Source organism: Cyclopterus lumpus, chromosome 17 (genome assembly GCF_009769545.1).
Source record: "Cyclopterus lumpus isolate fCycLum1 chromosome 17, fCycLum1.pri, whole genome shotgun sequence".
Classification (NCBI taxonomy): Eukaryota; Metazoa; Chordata; class Actinopteri; order Perciformes; family Cyclopteridae; genus Cyclopterus; species Cyclopterus lumpus.
In genome coordinates, this window is record NC_046982.1 from 19748545 (window position 1) to 19769629 (window position 21085).

General features: G+C 42.7%; 4 protein-coding genes across 8 annotated transcripts in view; 3 read left to right on the forward strand and 1 right to left on the reverse strand.

The window, feature by feature from the left end:
- Positions 1–1543, forward strand: part of spidr (scaffold protein involved in DNA repair) — a 28142-nt gene extending 26599 nt beyond the window's left edge. For all 4 annotated transcript variants that reach the window (XM_034556153.1, XM_034556154.1, XM_034556155.1 and 1 more), the window contains 2 exons: positions 386–442; positions 1021–1543. In XM_034556153.1, the coding sequence (XP_034412044.1) occupies positions 386–442; positions 1021–1155 (192 nt within the window). In that variant the 3' untranslated portion in view covers positions 1156–1543. The remainder of the gene's footprint in view (positions 1–385; positions 443–1020) is intronic.
- A 72-nt stretch (positions 1544–1615) lies between these two features.
- cebpd (CCAAT enhancer binding protein delta) lies at positions 1616–3093 on the reverse strand. Its single transcript, XM_034556158.1, has one exon. The coding sequence runs from the start codon at positions 2868–2870 to the stop codon at positions 1977–1979; it is 894 nt and encodes a 297-aa protein (XP_034412049.1). The 5' UTR covers positions 2871–3093; the 3' UTR covers positions 1616–1976.
- Positions 3094–6750: 3657 nt separating this feature from the next.
- mcm4 (minichromosome maintenance complex component 4) lies at positions 6751–13949 on the forward strand. Its single transcript, XM_034556157.1, has 17 exons — positions 6751–6818; positions 7514–7591; positions 7725–7883; positions 8000–8163; positions 8254–8355; positions 8466–8561; positions 8726–8821; positions 9090–9228; positions 9388–9608; positions 9722–9842; positions 10220–10476; positions 11551–11916; positions 12033–12160; positions 12329–12536; positions 12617–12845; positions 12970–13103; positions 13419–13949. The coding sequence occupies exons 2-17, from the start codon at positions 7528–7530 to the stop codon at positions 13512–13514; spliced, it is 2580 nt and encodes an 859-aa protein (XP_034412048.1). The 5' UTR covers positions 6751–6818; positions 7514–7527; the 3' UTR covers positions 13515–13949.
- Positions 13950–15272: 1323 nt separating this feature from the next.
- On the forward strand, positions 15273–19329 carry ube2v2 (ubiquitin-conjugating enzyme E2 variant 2). Of its 2 annotated transcripts, none has more exons than XM_034556210.1 (4): positions 15273–15405; positions 18206–18354; positions 18461–18586; positions 18699–19329. In XM_034556210.1, exons 1-4 carry the CDS (start codon positions 15390–15392, stop codon positions 18843–18845), a joined length of 438 nt encoding a protein of 145 aa, XP_034412101.1. In that variant the 5' UTR covers positions 15273–15389; the 3' UTR covers positions 18846–19329. The 2 variants fall into 2 exon arrangements, with proteins under 2 accessions (XP_034412101.1, XP_034412102.1); XM_034556211.1 differs by lacking the exon at positions 15273–15405 and adding an exon at positions 15480–15691.
- The last annotated feature ends 1756 nt before the right edge of the window (positions 19330–21085 follow it).

Genomic DNA, 21085 nt, shown 5'->3' on the forward strand with positions numbered 1-21085 from the left:
AAATGTAGTATCAGAAGATTGACAGTACAAAGAGCAGTGGAGGGGGGGAGGGGTGTAGTGGTCTGAGAGTCCTTGAGCAAGATACCTAATCCTGAGATTCCTGCACGTTAAAAAGGCTTCATAACAAAAAAAATATATATATATATTTTACTGCATCTGCATGACAGCGTTATGTTAAAAACCTGCTGCGACTTTGTTGTTATCAGGAAACTTAAGTGAGCCAAACTGATAAAAGAAGGAGCAGCGCTCTTATCAGCCAACGTTATATTTCAGCCTCCTATCAAGTCTGTTACCGACCAGCCTTTTTTGTTTTATCATTTACAACATCGAGACAATTAAAAAGACATCGATGACCTCCGAACTCCCTTTTCATTTCTGCCGACAGCTGCAGCAGAAGACGATCACGTCGCTCCTGAACACCGCAGCGCTGGAGGGTCGAGAGGTGGGCGCTCTCTTTTCTTTCTTTCTTTTTTTTATTTTTTTTTTATTAGCTGTTACGTAACTCTGGGCTGAAGTGCTCGCTGCATTGATCTTGTGTCAATATGTCCTGAAAACACTGTCATCTGTTCATGTCGAGGTGATTAAAGACTGTTCTGTTCTGGACACACAAAGAAAACATCTGAGTCACGCTCGTCACTTAAACAGTTAAAGCCTCGGCTGCCAGAGTGCTGACTTAATCTCCCACCCACTTTTCTTCTTTCTTTTTTTTTTTTTAAGTTTGCATGCACTTTTTTTACGCTTTATTATAATAATAACTTTCCTATATGACGTCTTGTGACTACTCGTGAAAATGTTATTTTCATTGTAGGCATTAATGATGTTGACATGGGGAACATGCGAGGTGCAGAATCAATTCTTAGATCAACAGAAAATGCTGCTGACCAATGTGGGCGGGGTGCAAAGGCCTTACGTGCACTCAAAATATTCTGGCAACTTCAGCGGATTTAAGAACTGAATTTAAGAAATCACGCGCAGTTAGTGTGTGGGAGTTTAAACCGATAAATAATTGGTGTGTTTTAGTTCCCAGGTTACGATGTGGAGAATGTCCTGGGAAAAGAAGTGGGCCCCCTCGCCGTTTACGTCCGAGTCGTCTCCAGGAAACCTGCCCTCTGGATTGGCCTGGAGGAAATCTGCCTCCCGAGTCTGAGAAGCTAATGATATCAATCCTCAGGCTCCAGTTGGCTCCAAGGATCTGCACAAGAGGCCTCAGTCTGAGCCAGTTCAGCCTTCTTTCCCTCCCCTCCTCCCTTCTGAAGGCCTCCCTGACAGCTTGACGCTGAAGTGAACGGCCTGCTAGAAGACAAGGTCTTGTTTGTGTTAAAGATATGTGATCCTCTGGACCAGGGGTTGACAGCCCAAGGGTAGACCGGTGGCATGCAGTCTGTCAAAGCAGCCCACGCGGTTCATCAACTGGGACTTTTGGCTGTAAACACTTCTTTTTTTTTTTTAAGTGGTTTGAAATTCTTTACCCCCCCGCCCCCTCCTTATCTACCTCTGTATTTAAGATTACTGACACTATCAATAAAGTTTTTTGCTGACTTTACATTCCGTTTCCTGTTGCACTCTTCACTTCCAGCTGCTCCCTCAACATATAGAAAACACCCACACACCAGTATGTTTCTGCATCTTTTTCAGCAATTTTATTATAGATTCCATAAACAAAATGTTTTCAAGGTTGTTTTTTTTTTTTTTTATACAAACTATATAAAAGATCATGCTCTGGCTCTTATACAACGTTTGGAATTATAACATGTACCATATCAGGTATAAACATCATGTAAATGCAGTGGTAAAATAATTTAATACAGAGAAAAATCCCACAAAACAAATATGGCAGCAACATCATATATATATATTTTCCAGTGCCATTATGGTAAGCTTAAAATACATCTGGTACAGATGGTAAAAAAAAAAAAAAACGAAATGTCTGTTGAGGTATGTCTCCTAATAGCTCAGTCCATAGGTTAACGAATCCGTCACCGGCTCGCTGCACTCGTGGAGCCCCCAAAGGACGAGCCGGGCATCTGCTTGAAGAAGTCTCGGAGCCCAGAGAGCTCTCTGGTTAGCTGCTCGATAGTTTTGTGGAGCTTGTCGTTGTCGGAGCTCAGTTCCAGCAGCTTGTGCTGCATATCCACGTTGCGCCTCTTGGCTTTGTCCCTGCTTTTCCTCACCGCGATGTTGTTCCTCTCGCGCCTCTGCCGGTACTCCACGCTGTACCGGTCCACCCTCTTCCCCTTCTCCCTGCCGACCTTCCGCGGGGAGGACCTGGCGGAGCTGGCGCCGGAGCCGGGCTCCGGGGTGGTCGGGGGAGTCGGCTGCCCCGTCGGCAGGCTCACGGACGTCTGCGCGCAGCTCTCTATCTGCGAGGGCAGAGACGAGGACGCGTCGCTGTCACTCCAGTCGGACTCCTGCTTGATGGGCGCGCAAAACGCCCCTTTATCCAGCCCCACGTCCGCCTTCCGCTCCGCTGCGTACGCGGCCGACAGCTGCTGCATGTCGGCCGGCAGCGCGGGGCTCTGCATGTTGTAGAAATCCAGCTTCTCCTGCTTCACAGTGTTGAACAGGTCGAGGAAGAGCTCGTCGTTGCACAGCTCCAGGTTGGGCACCGCGGTCATGGACTCGATGTACTGGCTGAAGTCGATGGCGCTCTCGTCGTCGTACATGGCGGCGGCGGCGGCGGCGGTGCTCAGCTCCACCATGGTGCCGTCCTCGGCCGCCGCGCCGTCGACCCCCCTGCTGCCCGGCTTGCAGACCCCCATCTGCGGGGCGCCCAGCTTGGCCGTCTCGTAGAAGTTAGCAGGCTCCATCGCCCAACTCATGTTGCATCGTGGAGACACGCAGTGAGAGTCCAGGCTGTATATGTCACACATGAACACTGGTTACTTGCCCCACGTGGTTTAGGAAGTATAAATATATATATCTATGAACTTGTTTAAAAACGTGACGGCACCGGTGTGACAGCGCAGTAAACCTGCAGTGGCTTCAGTCTCTGTGCACGCGCCTTTCTCCAGTTTAAAAAATATATATATATATATTTATTTATATATATATATATATAATAGTAATCTTCTTCTCGCAACACTTCTCTGAAGCAGCTGTACTTTCGCGCAGTGTTTTTGTATCGTTGCCCCGCTGACGTCACACGCGCCGCCCTCTCACGAGCCAGTCAAGTCAAAACGGAGGTCACGTGGTGTCCGTTGACTTCCCCATTTGAGGAGAGAGGGGCGTGTTGCTCGCGCCACCCACTTTTTTACTACGATAGTATGAATGGCTCGGAGTTGTTTACATGCTGAGGGGACTCTGGGCGAAGTATTCAGACCATTTACTCAAGTAAAAGGAGTAATATCACTAGTATTCCAAATGTTAAAGTACAAAGTAAAAGTGCAGAAGTATTATTAGAAAGATGTACTTAAATTATTTAAACTAAAATGACTCTTAATGCAGAATGTGTTAGAGTATTTAATAATAATAATGATAATAATAATGATTCAGTAAAATAATCTAACACATTCTGCATTAAGAGTCATTTTAAGTGTTATATATATATATATATATATATATATATATATATATATATGTTAATGCATTAGTAATAATGATTCAGTAAAATAATCTAACACATTCTGCATTAAGAGTCATTTTAAGAGCGTAGCTCCTTTATACTTTATATACTGGGTAATAGTATTCTATAAACTGATCACATGTTTTGTAAAAAAAACTTAAGTACATGTGTAGAAAAAAAAAAAGTACAATATCTGTAAAGTGTAAAGCATGCCGAGAATGAAAATAGTCGAGTAAAGTACCTCACAAATGTACAATAGTTGAGTGTTGAATGTTGATGTATGTAATATATAAAATACTTACAAAAGTACTTTGTATATGCCACACCAATACAATACAGCATACACTATATATTAGACTCACACTAACCATGTGCAACCTGTTACTGTAATAATGTGTATTAAGAGTTAAGAGCACAGTCCTAGTTTTTTAGTTATTTTAGTAATACTTACCTTATGTTGTTTACCTGTTGTGTGACCTGGGATCAAGTTAAATTTGACCAAAATTGGTCGAGTATACGAAATAGTATTTGATAAAAGTGACGCCGTGTAGGGAAAACCACCAAAACCAAAGAGAACATAACTTCTTCTTCAGGTTCTCGGTACACTCAGAACTTATGAGGACATTTGACCATTGAGTTGGCAGGAAGCTCACACATTTAAAGATGGATAACACATTTTCTGTTTAGTGTTATTAATGTTATTAAAGAAGTTACTCTTCATTATACAAGTCCAGACATACATACATAGATACATACAAACACACATAGATACTTACACACATACACACAGGTACATACACACATACTGTAGATACATACACACATACACAGATACATACACACATAGATACATACAGACGTACACACACACATACATACATACATGCTAACAAACATATACATACATACATACTTATTTACAAAGAAACTTGCATAGATACATACAAACATACACACATAGATACACATACTTACATGTGTTCATACATATACATACATACATGCTGTCATACATACATACATACTTCCATATGTGCTTTCAAACATACATACTTCCATAAATGCTTTCATACATTTCCTTCCATACATACGTTCATACATATACATAAATACATACATGCTTTCATACATACATACATACTTCCATATATGCTTTCAAACATACATACTTCCATAAATGCTTTCATACGTTTCCTTCCAGACATACGTTCAAATATATACATACATACATGCTTTCATACATACATACATACTTCCATACATGCTTTCATACATTTCCTTCCATACATACGTTCATACATATACATACATACATACATGCGTTCATACATACATACATACTGTACTTCCATACATCCTTACATACATACATACTTCCATATATGCTTTCAAACATACATACTTCCATAAATGCTTTCATACATTTCCTTCCATACATACGTTCATACATATACATACTTTCATACATACTTTCATACATACATACATACATACATACATGCTTTCATACATTTCCTTCCATACATGCTTTCATACATACATACATACTTCCATACATGCATTCATACATTTCCTTCCATACATGCATTCATACATTTCCTTCCATACATGCTTTCATACATACATACATACTTCCATACATGCATTCATACATTTCCTTCCATACATGCTTTCATACATACATACATACATACATACATACATACATACATACATACATGCTTTCATACATTTCCTTCCATACATGCTTTCATACATACATACATACTTCCATACATGCATTCATACATTTCCTTCCATACATGCTTTCATACATACATACATACATACATACATACATGCTTTCATACATTTCCTTCCATACATGCTTTCATACATACATACATACTTCCATACATGCATTCATACATTTCCTTCCATACATGCTTTCATACATACATACTTCCATACTGACTCATGACTGAACACACGTAGGGGACGTGATGACTGAGCTTGGTGGATCGTACTACCTTGAATGACACATGTTCTGACACTTCTCGGAACCGCTCCTGTCTTTTTCCCGTTCAGGAAGTGTGCTGTACTTTTCCTCTGTCAATACCTTTGGAAATGGAAACTGCGCCACCTGTTGATCGATGAATGCACTTGCAGGACAAAGTAATATTGTGACGAGTACAAACACCAACATAAATGCATGGTTATAATGCACGATGATAAAAATACATTTTGAGTTGATGCTTCAGACTGCGGATATTGCAACAAAAACTAGGATTTGATTCACTTGCTCTTTAAAATATTTACACTGATATTTTCCTCTCTTTAAAATTTAAATTTACAATTAGTTTCCTAGCATTTCTAAACTCTCTATTTTGGTTAAAATGATATGCAATATGTTAGAGAACCCCTAAATATATTATTTGTCCTTAATTTGACATTTTTCTGATTTAAGTATACATTTCTATATATATAATATATATAAAATATATATATATATATAATATATATACGTTATATGTATATAATATATATATGTTATATGTATATGTATATATATTATATATGTATAATATAATATATATATATATATTATTTATATATATATTATATATGTATAATATATGTATTTTATACATATATATTATATATATACATATTGTACATTTATATATTATATATTATATTATATATATATATATATTATACATATATATATAATATATATATATATTATACATTTATATATTATATATTATATATATATATTATACATATATATATATAATATATATATATATTATACATTTATATATTATATATAATATATATATAATTTGGTTTGGTCCAACAATTTAAATATATTATATATATGTCAACTTTTTCAATAAAGGGAAAAGTTATGATTTTATTGTTGGACCAAACCAAATGAGCTCCGCGTCTCAAGCGGCATAAGGCCACGCGCACGAAACGCGGATCGTTTTTGTAAATACAATTTAGAAAACACACCTTGTTTCTGTTTCATTCTAAGCGATGTATGCGATTTATGTTATTGATCAAGACGTTTCAGTGCGTGTAATTAAAATCGAAACGACTGAAACTCTTCGTGAACACCCCCCCCCCCCCCCCCCCCCCCCCTCTCCGAGGAGATGGACGCGACCGGAAAAAGACCATCCTGGCTTGCGATTGGTCGAAAGTTCCCCGCGAAAACCACGTCACTCGCAGTCGCGCGCCAGATCTGCAGCTCTCGGACACACAAGAAGAGGTAAGAAAAGACTTTAAATGGACGTGTTCCTTCTAAATATGATCGAACTGTCTGATCACACGTGTCGGATCGATCGATCATCGACTGGCGAGCTCACGGTTAAAGTTTAAAACGAGCCGAAGCGGAGGAGTGAGCTTCAGCTCGTTGTTTTCCTCTGCAGCCACATGTCAAATGGTGGAAACCGTAGTGTCGACTGTTACAACGTTTTTAATAAAGTAATTTATTACAATAACGTCACACGCGCAAGTATAAAACAAATGGAAATACAGTTAAGCTCTCTTCATAACCTATTGTTGCATAAACATGTGAAGAAAAGCAGTGTTGACCTTTGACAGTTGGCTTTGTGATACCAGGGAACTGTTTAATTAAACATGTATGTAGTTTAAACTGTAGCTTTAACTCGCATTTCGAGTTAATTTCATGTGTTGCATGTAAAGTGTTAATCTGGAAAAATAGTGACGTAAATTATGACATATTTAACCACATTATTAGCCTTCAATCTGCAAATAAATGGTACAAAAATAATGACTAATAAAACACAATATTGAGGACTTGCAAGTGAATTTAGAGTATTTAGAAGGTGTTGTTGTATAAAAGTGGTACAATAAAGGGACAAACTAAATGTGCATATACATCTATACTTTGGCATCCTAATTAAATAAATAAAAGTGACTTGAATCTATTTAAATCTTCAGATCATCCAGCAACAATGTCTTCCCCACTATCGACTCCTGGTGGCCGCAAACGAGGAAGGACCACCAACCCGTCCACGCGTGAGTTCACGTGCCCTCCATCAACATGGCCGCAGGTTGGGGTGTCTGTGTGTGTGTGTGTGTGTGTGTGTGTGTGTGTGTGTGTGTGTGTGTGGGGCATTGATAACGTTGTCTTTGTCTTGTGCGTCCTCAGCCAGCAGCGAGGGCCCCACCTCACCCCCCTTTCAGCGGCGCCGGGGCCAGGACTCCTCCACCGGGGACCTGATGCCGATGCCCACCTCCCCGCCGACCGACGTGCTCAGTCCAGCGGCACCTCTGGACAACTCTCTGTTCTCCAGCCCGCGGCCCTCAGGTGCATAACGACGTTCATGTTTTCAGCCTCATCCAACGGGAAAACGCACAGGAACGTTTTAATCTCTGTTGTTGTGGCGCACTTGAGTTAATAACTCCAGCGTCTCGTTCCAACAGTCCCGCCCAATGAGGTGGACATGAGCTCCCCTCTGATGTATGGGACGCCCAGCTCCAGGGTTGAAGGGACCCCTCGCAGTGGAGTGCGTGGCACGCCAGCCAGACAGCGTCCTGATCTGGGATCAGTCAGCAAGGCTCCACAAGTCGATCTCCAGTCTGAGCCGGTCAGTGGAGAGGAGACGAGAACATTTGAGTGCACTTTTTAAGGATGACAAACTTTAAAATTAGTCTCTTTTTATTATTATTTTTATCAGCCGAGTGCTGACGGCGCCGTAGCCAGCGAGGCCAACGCAGGGCAGCGGCTGGTGATCTGGGGGACGGACGTCAACGTGGGGACCTGCAAGGAGAAGTTTCAGGTATGAAACTTACGGTTCAGCCATCGTAAAATATTCCCCCTTTCTTTGTACTGAGGGGTTAATTGTCTGCATGCTTTGCATCCTTTTTACTTCTTTTTTTTTTTTTTTAGAGGTTCCTGCAAAGGTTCATCGACCCGTCCTCCTCTGAAGATGAGAACACTGGGTTGGACCTGAACGAGCCGCTGTACATGCAGAAGCTGGAAGAGGTAGTGCACTTTAAAAACAGTTTGTTTCATTGTGGTTTGGTACGGTTTAGGCCGATTTTATCCTTTGGTTTAAATCAAACTAGATGATGTTTTCGCCTTCATTCGAGTCCGAACATCACGGGGTCTCTCGGTCTTAAATATTTCTGTCTCTCTTCGTCCTACAGATCAGTGTTGTCGGCGATCCGGTTCTCAATGTGAATTGTCTGCACGTGCAGTCCTTTGACGCAGAACTGTACAGGCAGCTCATCTGCTACCCACAGGTGACGTCCTATGTTTCGCAATCACATTATCACCTCATTTGCATGACAAAGACACTCGCAAATGGGGCCGATTCGTTAATCTGTATGTTGTTTTTTGTATATCATGAATAAACTAGAAAGTCCTCAGTGCAGCGTGAAGGGACGAATGGGGTTATTGTTGTGTCTTTTAATCTACAGGATGTTGTGAGCGTTTTTTTTGGCCCGTCGTCAAAGTTTTAAATCACACTTGCCGGTTGCTAATAAGTGAGTGTTTATGTTCCGTCGGCAGGAAGTCATCCCGACCTTCGACATGGCAGTCAACGAGCTTTTCTTTGAGCGTTTCCCAGACTCCATCCTGGAGTACCAGATCCAAGTCCGCCCCTACAACGCCCTGAAAACCAGAAACATGAGGAACCTGAACCCAGAAGGTGTGTGTGTGTGTCATTAAGCCAGCCCATGTGAAGTGGAATCACACTTCCATCATATTGAGCATATTGTCGTCCCATATTGAGTGTGGGATCTTCGTGAACAGTGTTCACCCCGTGCCTAAAGCTGTGCCCCTGTTTTTATTTTTTGCCTCCCCGCAGACATCGATCAGCTGATCACCATCAGCGGCATGGTGATCCGCACCTCGCAGCTCATCCCCGAGATGCAGGAGGCGTTCTTCCAGTGCCAGGTGTGCGCCTTCAGCACCCGCGTGGAGGTGGATCGCGGGCGCATCGCCGAGCCGGCCGTGTGCCGCCACTGCAACACCACCCACAGCCTGGCGCTGGTTCACAACCGCTCGCTCTTCTCAGACAAGCAGATGGTGAGGGGTTGACGACGCCTAATCCCCTCGAAAATATGTCGGGTGGTAATTAATGAGGTGGCGCAGCAGGGGTCACGACATCTGTTCATTTCCCCCCCGATCTTTGTTTTCAGATTAAGATTCAAGAGTCCCCCGACGACATGCCGGCCGGTCAGACGCCTCACACCACGGTCGTCTACGCTCACAACGACCTGGTGGACAAAGTGCAGCCGGGAGACCGCATCAACATCACCGGTACGATTCCCTAAATCTCTACTTCGGGGGGTATTTTTTTTTATTAGCAATTACTTTTCTTTTTCTTCAGATTCAGGTTACTTTCTTTTGTACCCGTAGGTAGACTTGTGAGGCATTCATGTCGACACGCATTACAATCAACACAGACAACAAGACAGACATGATCAGAGTACACAAAGCCACATATCAGTGCACTTATTATTCTAATGTGTTCACCTTTTTATCGTTTGCTCTATAAAATTGACACAATCACAATTCTTCCTGAAACTAAAGAATATTCAAAATGTGTCGCTTGAAAGATGACTTCCAAAAAAAAGGAAAAAGGAGTTTTCTGGCGTCCTCTTTTCAGCCTAACGGCGTCCCGCTTGTCCCCGCAGGTGTGTACAGGGCGGTCCCCATGCGCGCCAACCCCCGCCAGAGCAACGTGAAGTCCGTGTACAAGACCCACATCGACGTCATCCACTTCCGCAAGACGGACGAGAAGCGCCTGCACGGCCTGGACGACGCCGAGCAGAAGCTGTTCACCGAAGAGCGCGTCCAGACCCTGAAGGAGCTGGCGGCCAAGCCGGACGTCTACGAGCGCCTCGCCTCAGCCCTCGCGCCCAGTATCTATGAGCACGAGGACATCAAAAAGGTGTGTGTGTGTGTGTGTGTGTGTGTGTGTGTGTGTGTGTGTGTGTGTGTGTGTGTGTGTGTGTGTGTGTGTGTGTGTGTGTGTGTGTGTGTGTGTGTGTGTGTGTGTGTGTGTGTGTGTGTGTGTGTGTGTGTGTGTGTGTGTGTGTGTGTGTGTGTGTGTGTGTGTGTGTGTGTGTGTGTGTGTGTGTGTGTGTGTGTGTGTGTGTGTGTGTGTGTGTGTGTGTGTGTGTGTGTGTGTGTGTGTGTGTGTGTGTGTGTGTGTGTGTGTGTGTGTGTGTGTGTGTGTGTGTGTGTGTGTGTGTGTGTGTGTGTGTGTGTGTGTGTGTGTGTGTGTGTGTGTGTGTGTGTGTGTGTGTGTGTGTGTGTGTGTGTGTGTGTGTGTGTGTGTGTGTGTGTGTGTGTGTGTGTGTGTGTGTGTGTGTGTGTGTGTGTGTGTGTGTGTGTGTGTCCAGATGGAAGAGTAATCTCTCTACACGCTCGCACTTTGGTTTGCCAATGACACTCGGGTTATTGCATTTGATCCCCTCCATGCATTTTACAACAAGCCAGCAGAAATCTGAGATGGTTAATAACGCGATGCGGTTCCACAGCTGTGTGTTCCAAAGTCTAATTAAGGTGCACGCCTAAATTTAAGATCATGGGAGATAAAAAGTTTTAACATAAGTACGACGATGTAGCAGCGCTTACGGACTCTGTAACGGAATCAAATACCGAAATTTGAATGGTCATATTTCGTGAGTTTTAATCGGTCTGGAAGAGGCGGCACTCCTGTGGTTTAAAGAAACCAAACAAAGTGTCTTGATCCTTTTTTTTTTTTTGTTATCTGACGTGTTCATCGGAGATCAACAAGAACGCTTTTTCACCTGTGAGAATAGCGGAAAGAAGACCGAAGCAAATATTTAAATTTAAATGACATCGGCGGCTCAAACAAGTCTGTTAAAATGTTCTGCGGCCTTAAGTGAAGCCGTGCGTTACCGACAGATAGCCATTGAATTATCCTTCTAAATAATCAATATTAGACTCTTTTTGTTCTTCTTTATGAGTATTTATCTCCCCCTGTTGTCGGCTCCAGGGTATTTTGCTGCAGCTGTTTGGCGGCACCCGCAAGGACTTCAGTCAGACCGGCCGGGGGAACTTCCGCGCCGACGTGAACATCCTGCTCTGCGGGGACCCCGGCACCAGCAAGTCCCAGCTGCTGCAGTACGTCTTCAACCTGGTGCCCCGGGGCCAGTACACGTCGGGGAAGGGCTCCAGCGCCGTGGGCCTCACGGCCTACGTGATGAAGGACCCCGAGACCCGGCAGCTGGTGCTGCAGACCGGCGCCCTGGTACTGAGCGACAACGGCATCTGCTGCATCGACGAGTTCGACAAGATGAGCGACAGCACGCGCTCGGTGCTGCACGAGGTCATGGAGCAGCAGACGCTGTCCATCGCCAAGGTGCGCACACGCACACGCACACGCACACGCCACCTTTTTTAAACCGACACGACAGAGTTACGCTGCAAAAAGGAAAGAGTTCTCACCTTTTTCTTATTTCTTTTTATTGTCTGCAGGCTGGAATAATTTGCCAGCTGAACGCCCGGACCTCCGTGTTGGCCGCCGCTAACCCCATCGAGTCTCAGTGGAACCCCAAAAAAACCACGATCGAGAACATTCAGCTGCCTCACACGCTGCTGTCCAGGTGATCGCCGTTTCAAATTAGACCTAATGTGGGATTATTTACTCTTTGTTGCCTTTTATTTGCTTTTCCTACATTATTATTATTATTATTATTACTGTTCCTATTTTAATTTTCTGAATGTCACAAAGATACTAGAATAACACGTTTTTGTCCCTCCCCTCCTGTCAGATTCGACCTCATCTTCCTGATGCTGGATCCCCAAGACGAGGCGTACGACCGCCGGCTGGCCCACCACCTGGTGTCGCTGTACTACCAGAGCGAGGAGCAGCTGGAGGAGGAGTTCCTCGACATGGCGATGCTGAGGGACTACATCGCGTACGCGCGAACGTACATCAATCCCAAGCTGAGCGAGGAGGCCAGCCAGGCGCTCATCGAGGTCGGTTTTATGGAAAATGTTCAGTTTGCAGAACAACATTGGTCCTGAAAATGCTCAAGTGTGCACGTTTGGTCCCTCAGGCCTACGTGGACATGAGGAAGATCGGCAGCGGTCGTGGGATGGTGTCCGCCTACCCCCGGCAGCTGGAGTCCCTGATCCGCTTGGCCGAGGCCCACTCCAAGGTGCGCTTCTCCGAGAAGGTGGAGACCATCGACGTGGAGGAGGCCAAGCGGCTGCACCGAGAGGCCCTCAAACAGTCGGCCACCGACCCCAGGACGGGATTCGTTGACATCTCTATTCTCACGACAGGTAACCGGGAACCTCGACCGCGTGTTTCGGATGCGTTTTACAGTCACGCCGACAATAAAAGGGTTGCAGCCCAACAGACTTTTTGTTATTATTGTTGTTGAGCGTATTCATTTGTTGACTCCAGGTATGAGTGCCACCGCGCGCAAACGCAGGGAGGAGGTCGCCCAAGCCCTGAAGAAAGTGATCCAGGCCAAAGGAAAGACACCTGCCATGAAGTACCACACGCTGCTTGAGGATCTCAGAAGACAGTCTGAAACTGTAAATATCATCTTTTTAAAAAAATATATATTTCATAGATGTGCTGTGAGAACATTTTATTATTATTTATTTATTATAATTAAAATATATATATTATTTATATTATTTATTGTAATTATTATTTATATATATATATATATATATATATATATATATATATAGATACAATAAATAATATATATATTTTAATTATAATAAATAAATAATAATAAAATGTATATATATATATATATATATATATATATATATATATATATATATATATAATTTTATTTTTTATTTATATATGTATTATAAATGTCTCTTTGTTTGCAGGCGATCACCAAGGAGATGTTTGACGAGGCGCTCCGAGCTCTGTCTGACGAGGATTACTTGACGGTTACTGGAAAGACGGTTCGGCTCCTCGCCTGAGGCGCACCATGCAATTATGTACAGTCCTTCATTTTTTTAAATCTTTGGCCCGTGTCGACCGCTTTTTTGTTTTTGTTGTGCTGTAAAGACATTTTGTATAATTGAACCACCATATGTTTTTGCGGCTGTGTTGGATGTTTGACTGAATCCTGCATTCAGAGTAATAACCGCGCGACTTTTTGTGTTCTGATGTGAAAGAGATAAAAATAAGAGAAACACAATTACTGGCAAATAATAGAGCTAATATGTAAATGTGCTTGTATACCATTTGTTTACCTTTTTTTTTTTTTTTGAAGTAATGTTCTGGGTGTTTCTCTTTGGTTCCAACTTGTACATGACTGAGGGGGAAGTCAGTCACTTATTATTTCCACAGATGTCCCTGTCTCTAGAGTTGACTGCTTATTAAGAGGGGAAATAAAATGTTGCTCACTGAAAGCTTTCTTATTTTATTTATTTATTTCCAATTTGTGTTAGCTGGAAATAAATTCCATTATGTTATATTTTATCCCGGGTACATTTTTCAAAGTTGTTGACATCAAATGAATATAAGTTTATTATATTGAACACAAGGTTGTTCCTGCTATAGATGTTGAACCGTATGTTTTTTTTGCTATTGCTCTCATCAAATCGAATTATAATAGAAGTGTTTTGTTTTTATACACATTACATCGGCATTCAGGTGGCATGTTTAGTATATTTGGAGATTGTGGGTTCTGCACCAGATCACTTGAGTTTTAACTGAACAAACCAGTGGGGTTGAAGTCATTTAACTTAAACTAGACCACATGTTTGCAGTAACTCGCTCTTCTACTAAAAAGCCTTGATAAACCTCCTTGGCTCCTCTGGGGGGCCCCTCTACTGCCTCTCTACCACCTCCAGGGTCCCCTCTACGGCCTCTGGGGGCCCCTCTACAGCCTCTGGGGCCTCTCTACCGCCTCTGGGTGCCCCTCTATGGCCTCTACTGCCTCTGGGGGCCCCTCTACAGCCTCTCTACCGCCTCTGGGGGCCCCTCTACTGCCTCTGGGGGCCCCTCTACTGCCTCTGGGGGCCCCTCTACTGCCTCTGGGGGCCCCTCTACCGCCTCTGGGGGCCCCTCTACTGCCTCTGGGGGCCCCTCTACTGCCTCTACCACCTCCAGGGTCCCCTCTACGGCCTCTACCGCCTCTGGGGGCCCCTCTACTGCCTCTGGGGGCCCCTCTACAGCCTCTCTACCGCCTCTGGGGGCCCCTCTATGGCCTCTACAGCCTCTGGGGGCCCCTCTACGACCTCTAAGGCCTCCAGGGACCCAGTCTTTCAAGTTGTTCGTTCAAACCCACCCACCCTTTAAGAGATTCAAGCGAGGAAAGTTTATATTCGGTCACCAGAAGTTGGTTTAATGTTGAACGCTGTGTTTTGTTGTTTTTACTACCCATCTGTCAAAACTCCAGAAACATAAATAAGTATTTTAGTTTTTCGACTTAACCCGGAAGGGCCTTTCTTCCTGTTATGTAATCTTGGCTAAAAAGCTAACTAGTTTAATGTTTACTGCTAATTAGTTCATTTTACAACACATTTGGTCAAACTATTATTACTTTATATCAAACTAATAGGCCTAATGTTTATTTATTATTCCCTTCAAGTTATGTATGTGTACTGCTAGTGTTAATTATTTATTTTTTACAAACACCGTTTGTGCCTAACTCCATCCATCCATCCATGTTGTTCATATATAAAAGTAAATGACAAGATTCACTCACGCCCCCACTGTCAGTGAACAGTGACCCGGAAACCCCGTTACAGCGAACGCCGCGATCCGCTGCTGCAATACTGACTGTCGGTTTTTTTTTTTTAACTGCTGTGACGTCACGGCTCTTGTGCGCTTCTGGACTGAAGAAGATGGCGGCCTCCTCAGGTTCGTGTGCCTTCAAACTATAACGTATACAGCGAACACAACTAAAAACGTGTGGGCGAAACCCACCCCGGACCAGCCCTGCTCGGCCGCCGCGGCCGCTCTGTCACCTCGGCCACCAAAAACGTGGCGACTCGCTGACTTAAACGGGGTTTTACAAGAATCGCTCTCGACCGCCATTTATTCGTTGATATCTCCCGTCTCGGGTGAAGCGAATGCGCTCCGCGGGGGCCCCGTCTATCTCCTGGAGGTTGGCTAACCTAGCTTACACCAGCGAGTAGCTTGCCCAGTGAGTTGGCTAAAATAGCCCAGGTTGTTAAAAATGTGCGTCCGTTTTGCACGTTTTTGGCCATCTGCGTTTGAAAGAAACTCCGCATATATTGTAAAGTGCGTTATAAATGTTTATTTGGGTGTAAATGAGGCTTGATCGCAGTTTCTGCGTGCTAGCTGAGCTAACCTAAGGTACTAGAATATTCCAGGACCGCGAGGCAGCGAGACTCTTTATCTAGATGTAATCGGACTAAACGTAATGTTACAGATAATTGTGGATTAATTGTCCAGGCACAATATCTGTGTAGATGAATGGCCATTGAGCTTTACCAATTTAATAGTGACACATTTTCTTTAATGACGTCTCTGTGACACACCTCGCATTGCAACACGGTAACGTTAGCGTGGAAATGAAGGGTCGGATTCGGCTCCTTCTGGGATCAATTTCTGACGTTATTGTGGTAATTTAACTAGCTCACTACTGTGTAAATCTCGTGATGGATGAAGGAAGTAACTTGGTGTTAGTCATTGTTGGGCCAGGAGTATAGAAACGCAGCGTATTTGTTGGTACACGTTGTTTCAGCAAGTAGTCGGAGCCCTTTAGAGCTCGGCAGGAAGCGTGGCTGTCAACCTTACAAAATAAAGTCTTTTGAGAGTTACTGAAAAATAAAATAATTATTTAAACGATTATTATTATTTTTTTAAAGTGTTTAACGTACTTTCTTGGTCAGTTTAGCTACATTTCACGGGGATGCAAATACAAAATGGATAAACGGGAAGTAACTTCATAACAGAAAGTGCAAGTTTACGTGACCCTCTGATTCATTCATGTTAGTGCCATAAATTAACAAAACAATATTAATTTCTACCTGGCAGAAATCCGCGCCATTAGTCTTTACATCTTATGATCCAAACAGCTATTATTGTGCTTGAATGAGTGGCCATTTATATTTTAGAGTAACTTAAATCACCTATTTTAAAAAGTCAATCAGTAATTCTAATACACCTGACATAGCCCAACATGTATGCCTCTTGTGTATTAATACTGTAATTTAATGTACACATTATAATTGGATCAATTGACCACGACCGTATACTCATAGTAAAAATACATTATAAAGTTAATTATTGTGGGTGGTTTTTCCACCGAAGTTTAATTAAGTCAATTTCACTTTCTTGTTGCTTATTAGCTGATGTGCTGTGTGGTGCACTAAAATTACCAGCTAACATTGGTCTCTTTAGCGTTTGAATGTCGATAAAGGACTGAAATCAAACAACTTTGTGTGAGAAAATCAACCCTTCATTGTGGCCACTGCACACCAGATGTGAATTATTGATTTTTTTCTGGGGGGGGGGGGGGGGGGGGGATTACTGTGATGGATGTTTGCGAATGAAGGAGGTGAAAGGAACGGTTTGATGACGGAGGGAAAATGTTAATGTTTTCGTCGTGTCCTGAAATGGTTCTTCCATTGGTCTTCAAGATCATGATTATGAAAAGCAGCAGTTTGAGTTGAGCTGTAAATGGTTCATCATTTACAGCCCCTGGCACTGACAACATCTGAACTCTTTGACCGACTAGTTTCCGACTGGTTTTATGATCAAGTCAGCTGTTTCAACTCTCGGCCATTTGACGACTGGATTTTACCCTGAAACATTCATAAAAAATCAGCTGTAAAAGCCTGTGTGCTCCGAATCTCATGAGTGTTTTCGAACAACCCTTAAGACTGCAGATTTGTATTAAGTTTCGGTGTTCAGCGGCATCAGATATCTTAAATGGATATCTTGTGAACAAAAGTAATCTAATTAAATGCAGCGCCACAGCAGGTAGACCAGGATAATTTCTTGTGTCAACCATCAATCATCGTCATTTAAAAGTATTACTTTTCTATGATTTAGAAAGAGGAATGTGTGCCTGCATCAGTTTTCGTCACCAACAGTGAGAAAACACTTTTCAACACAACCATTTTAAGACTCGAGTAACAATTGTTTACAATTAGGGATGGAACTAATGATCATTATCCTCATTGATTATTCTCTCTTATTTTTCATCTCTATTTTGTTCGGTGAATCGTAAAAATCTTCCTCTGTCTGTCACAATTTCATTGTTATTCATTGTCTGAATTGCAAAGATATTTAGCCTAATATTCAAAGATCTGACAGAAAAAAAAGCTGAAAGTCTCTCACAGCTGAGGAGCAGTAACCAGAGAATATTTTTACATTTCTCCTTGTTAATTGATTGGAGCGATTGACAGATTGTAAAAGTAGTTGCAGGTTCTAGCGGTCAACGAATCGATTAAGTACTATTTACTAAATTGAATAATCTGCAAAGTATTTTATTAACCTTTCGGTCTATTAAATGTCACAAAATAGTTTTTAAAAGTGCCCGTCAGGTTCCCAAAGGGACATTTTAAAATTTCTTGTTTTGTCAAATGGTCCACTTATGCTCACTGATATATTTATAATAGTTATTGGACAGTCTATGGAGTAATGCGTAGGTATATTTAAAACTCTGATTCTGTTTATGTTATTTTAGGAGTTAAAGTTCCACGCAATTTCCGCTTGTTGGAGGAGCTTGAAGAAGGGCAGAAGGGCGAAGGCGACGGCACCGTCAGCTGGGGCCTCGAGAATGACGACGACATGACCCTCACGTGGTGGACGGGCATGATCATTGGACCATCGAGAGTAAGCGGGCTGAGCACGTGGACTCATTCCAATTCCAGATGCAACTATTCCAGATACCTTTTTTTTTACTGACGTCTGCATTTTGTTCTTCTTTTTGTCTCCCCAGACCAATTATGAGAACAGAATATACAGTCTGAGAGTGGTATGCGGATCTAGATACCCAGATGTGTCCCCGACTGTTAAATTTGTAACGAAAATAAGCATGAATGGGATAGATAATTCCAACGGGGGGGTAAGTGTCCTCACAAATCTCACATATGTCGAACTCACAAATAGTTCCATGACGCTCAGATGTCCGCCCTCCTGTCCCAACTACTGATTTTGTTTTGTCTCGTCTCTCGCAGGTGGATTCAAGTAGCGTACCGGTTTTAGCAAAATGGCAGACTTCTTATAGCATTAAAATTATTCTTCAAGAGTTAAGGCGTCTAATGATGTCCAAAGAAAATATGAAGCTTCCACAACCACCGGAAGGACAAACCTACAGCACTTAATCGCAATGGATTGTTTGACCCTCTGTCTTAAACCTTACTCTTAGAAAATATCGTGTAAAATCATCAAGAGGCTCACTTCACGCATCAACAATATCGTCTGCGAGACCAAGATTGGACTTTCTTATTGCATAGCTCATTGAAAAGGAAAATATCCCTGCAGTTAAGCACTGAATAGTTAAAAGACTTTAAGTTACCCGCCATTAAAACAAGAAACTTACTTTGACAATGACTTTTATGTTCGACGTGTTTTGTTGCCTGAGTGGGCTTGAAGAGGGAAGCATGACGCCACGCGGAGGATGGACCAGAGTCCCGATAGTGTTTACGTTCAGATGACTGATCACTGAAGGAACCGGCGAGATGTGTGTATGAAGGCATGTTCTGTAACTTAATACCCAGTCGAAGAGAAGCCATGTGTTTCAGTTTGTTAGTCAAAGTTAGCTGATTCATTAAAATATCATGCAGATTGCTAAATATTTAACTGTGGCTGTAGTCTCAAAATAGTGTCACAAGGTAAGAAATATATATATGTATACATATATATATATATATGTATACATATATATATATATATATTTCTGTATTATGTTTCTGTTGTGCAGCTTGTTGACATGTAACAGATGTTGAAGCCTGTTCTGTTCTGAAACCTAAACGCATTTGACTCCCAGTGAAAATGGCAGGTGTGTAAACTTGTAATTTTCTGAAATAAAAATCACTGTCTGCAAAAAAAAAAAAAAAAAAGGGGAAAAAAGGAAATCAATCGCAAGCGTGACGTTTATTTGACTCCCAGCAATGCACCAGTTTAACCAGCAGGGGGCCTCAGCTCACAAGGAGATGCACCGTCATGTATTGCGCTGTTGTGAGAGTGCAGATATTTGATATGCCACTTGGAGTCAGAAAATATATAATCAAAATGCTATTTATTCCACACTACAGCTCTCATTTGGTGAGATATTTATGAAATGGAGGACCCGGTTTCTTAATGATTGATAGTCCACCCTGTCGCTCCCAATTGTTCTTATGTTGGTGGTAACCAGTGCCCAGTCTGCCAGTAGATATCCAGTGAAACTGAGGGTCCTGCTCCCTGCGTGACCTTTTGTTGCTGTGCGGTGGTTTTAATTATTCACCCAGTTTAATTAAGCAAATGGGCATTTAAAGGGGAATTCACTGCAGATTGCTGTAATCTGCACGCTCAGTTTGTTTAAGAGTTATTGTGCATTGCCAAACATTTAAGTTGGTGAAGCATCTTTTGAATTGGAAAATGTTAAAACCCTATTTACCAGGAAAAATGGAGCCGGACCACGTTCTTTGTCCCAGTAATTGCCCCGGGGAGAGTGGTTGGTCTGTTGGGAGAGGGCTAATGGTGTGTTTTAGGGGATTTCCTGCTATTTACATCCTCTTTATCCACTGGCGCAGACCTTATTTTGGAAGGATTACTATTTGATGGTCCAGTCGCAAAAAACACTCATGCGCCATCAGTCAAGTCATTCGACTGACATTTAATTTCTCTTTTTGATATTTTTAATGAATGGTTGTTGAATTCTTGACAGCAGCCGCTGGGGGGCCCTTATGCGACGCATATAAAAACGTGATGAAAATGAGCACCCGTCTGTCGGCCTCGCGACACTTGACTTGTCAGTGCCGCGTGTCGAGAGCTCCGGGTTTCATGTTATTGTTGTGTGTATTAAATTATTGGACCGCTGACTTGCATGAATATGAATAGAACCGCGGAGGAGTCTTGTCTCAGAATGCTTTTTTTTAACTTAAAATGCATAATAATTCTGCATCCTCATGAGAAAAGCAACATAAACGGAGAAGGATTGTACATTTCTAGCAGCATTTGCATTTTCAAAAAGTCACCAATTTGAACTATTTCTATTTTCAAGCCCACATTTGCATAAGGTGAACTTCGATGCTACGCTTGACTGCCTCTCACGTGCTCCCAGCTGTGTCCCCTAGAGGGCGCTGCGCACTCATGCATGGCCTTGACGTTGCTTCCGTTCAGAGGACACGAGGGCCACTGTGACGCTTCCAGGCTCCGTTTGTGCACGCTGTCATTATTCCTTTAAAAAAAGAAAAAGTGACGTGTTTCGCAGTGTGCTGCAGGGAGCTGCATCCCGGCTGCTGGGAGGCCACTGTTCCAAAAGCCTCTTAGCTGGTGTCCCCGTGTGTGTGTGTGTGTGTGTGTGTAGGGGGGGGGGGGGCATCGTGACTGTGCACGTTGCCAGATAAATACAAGGCAG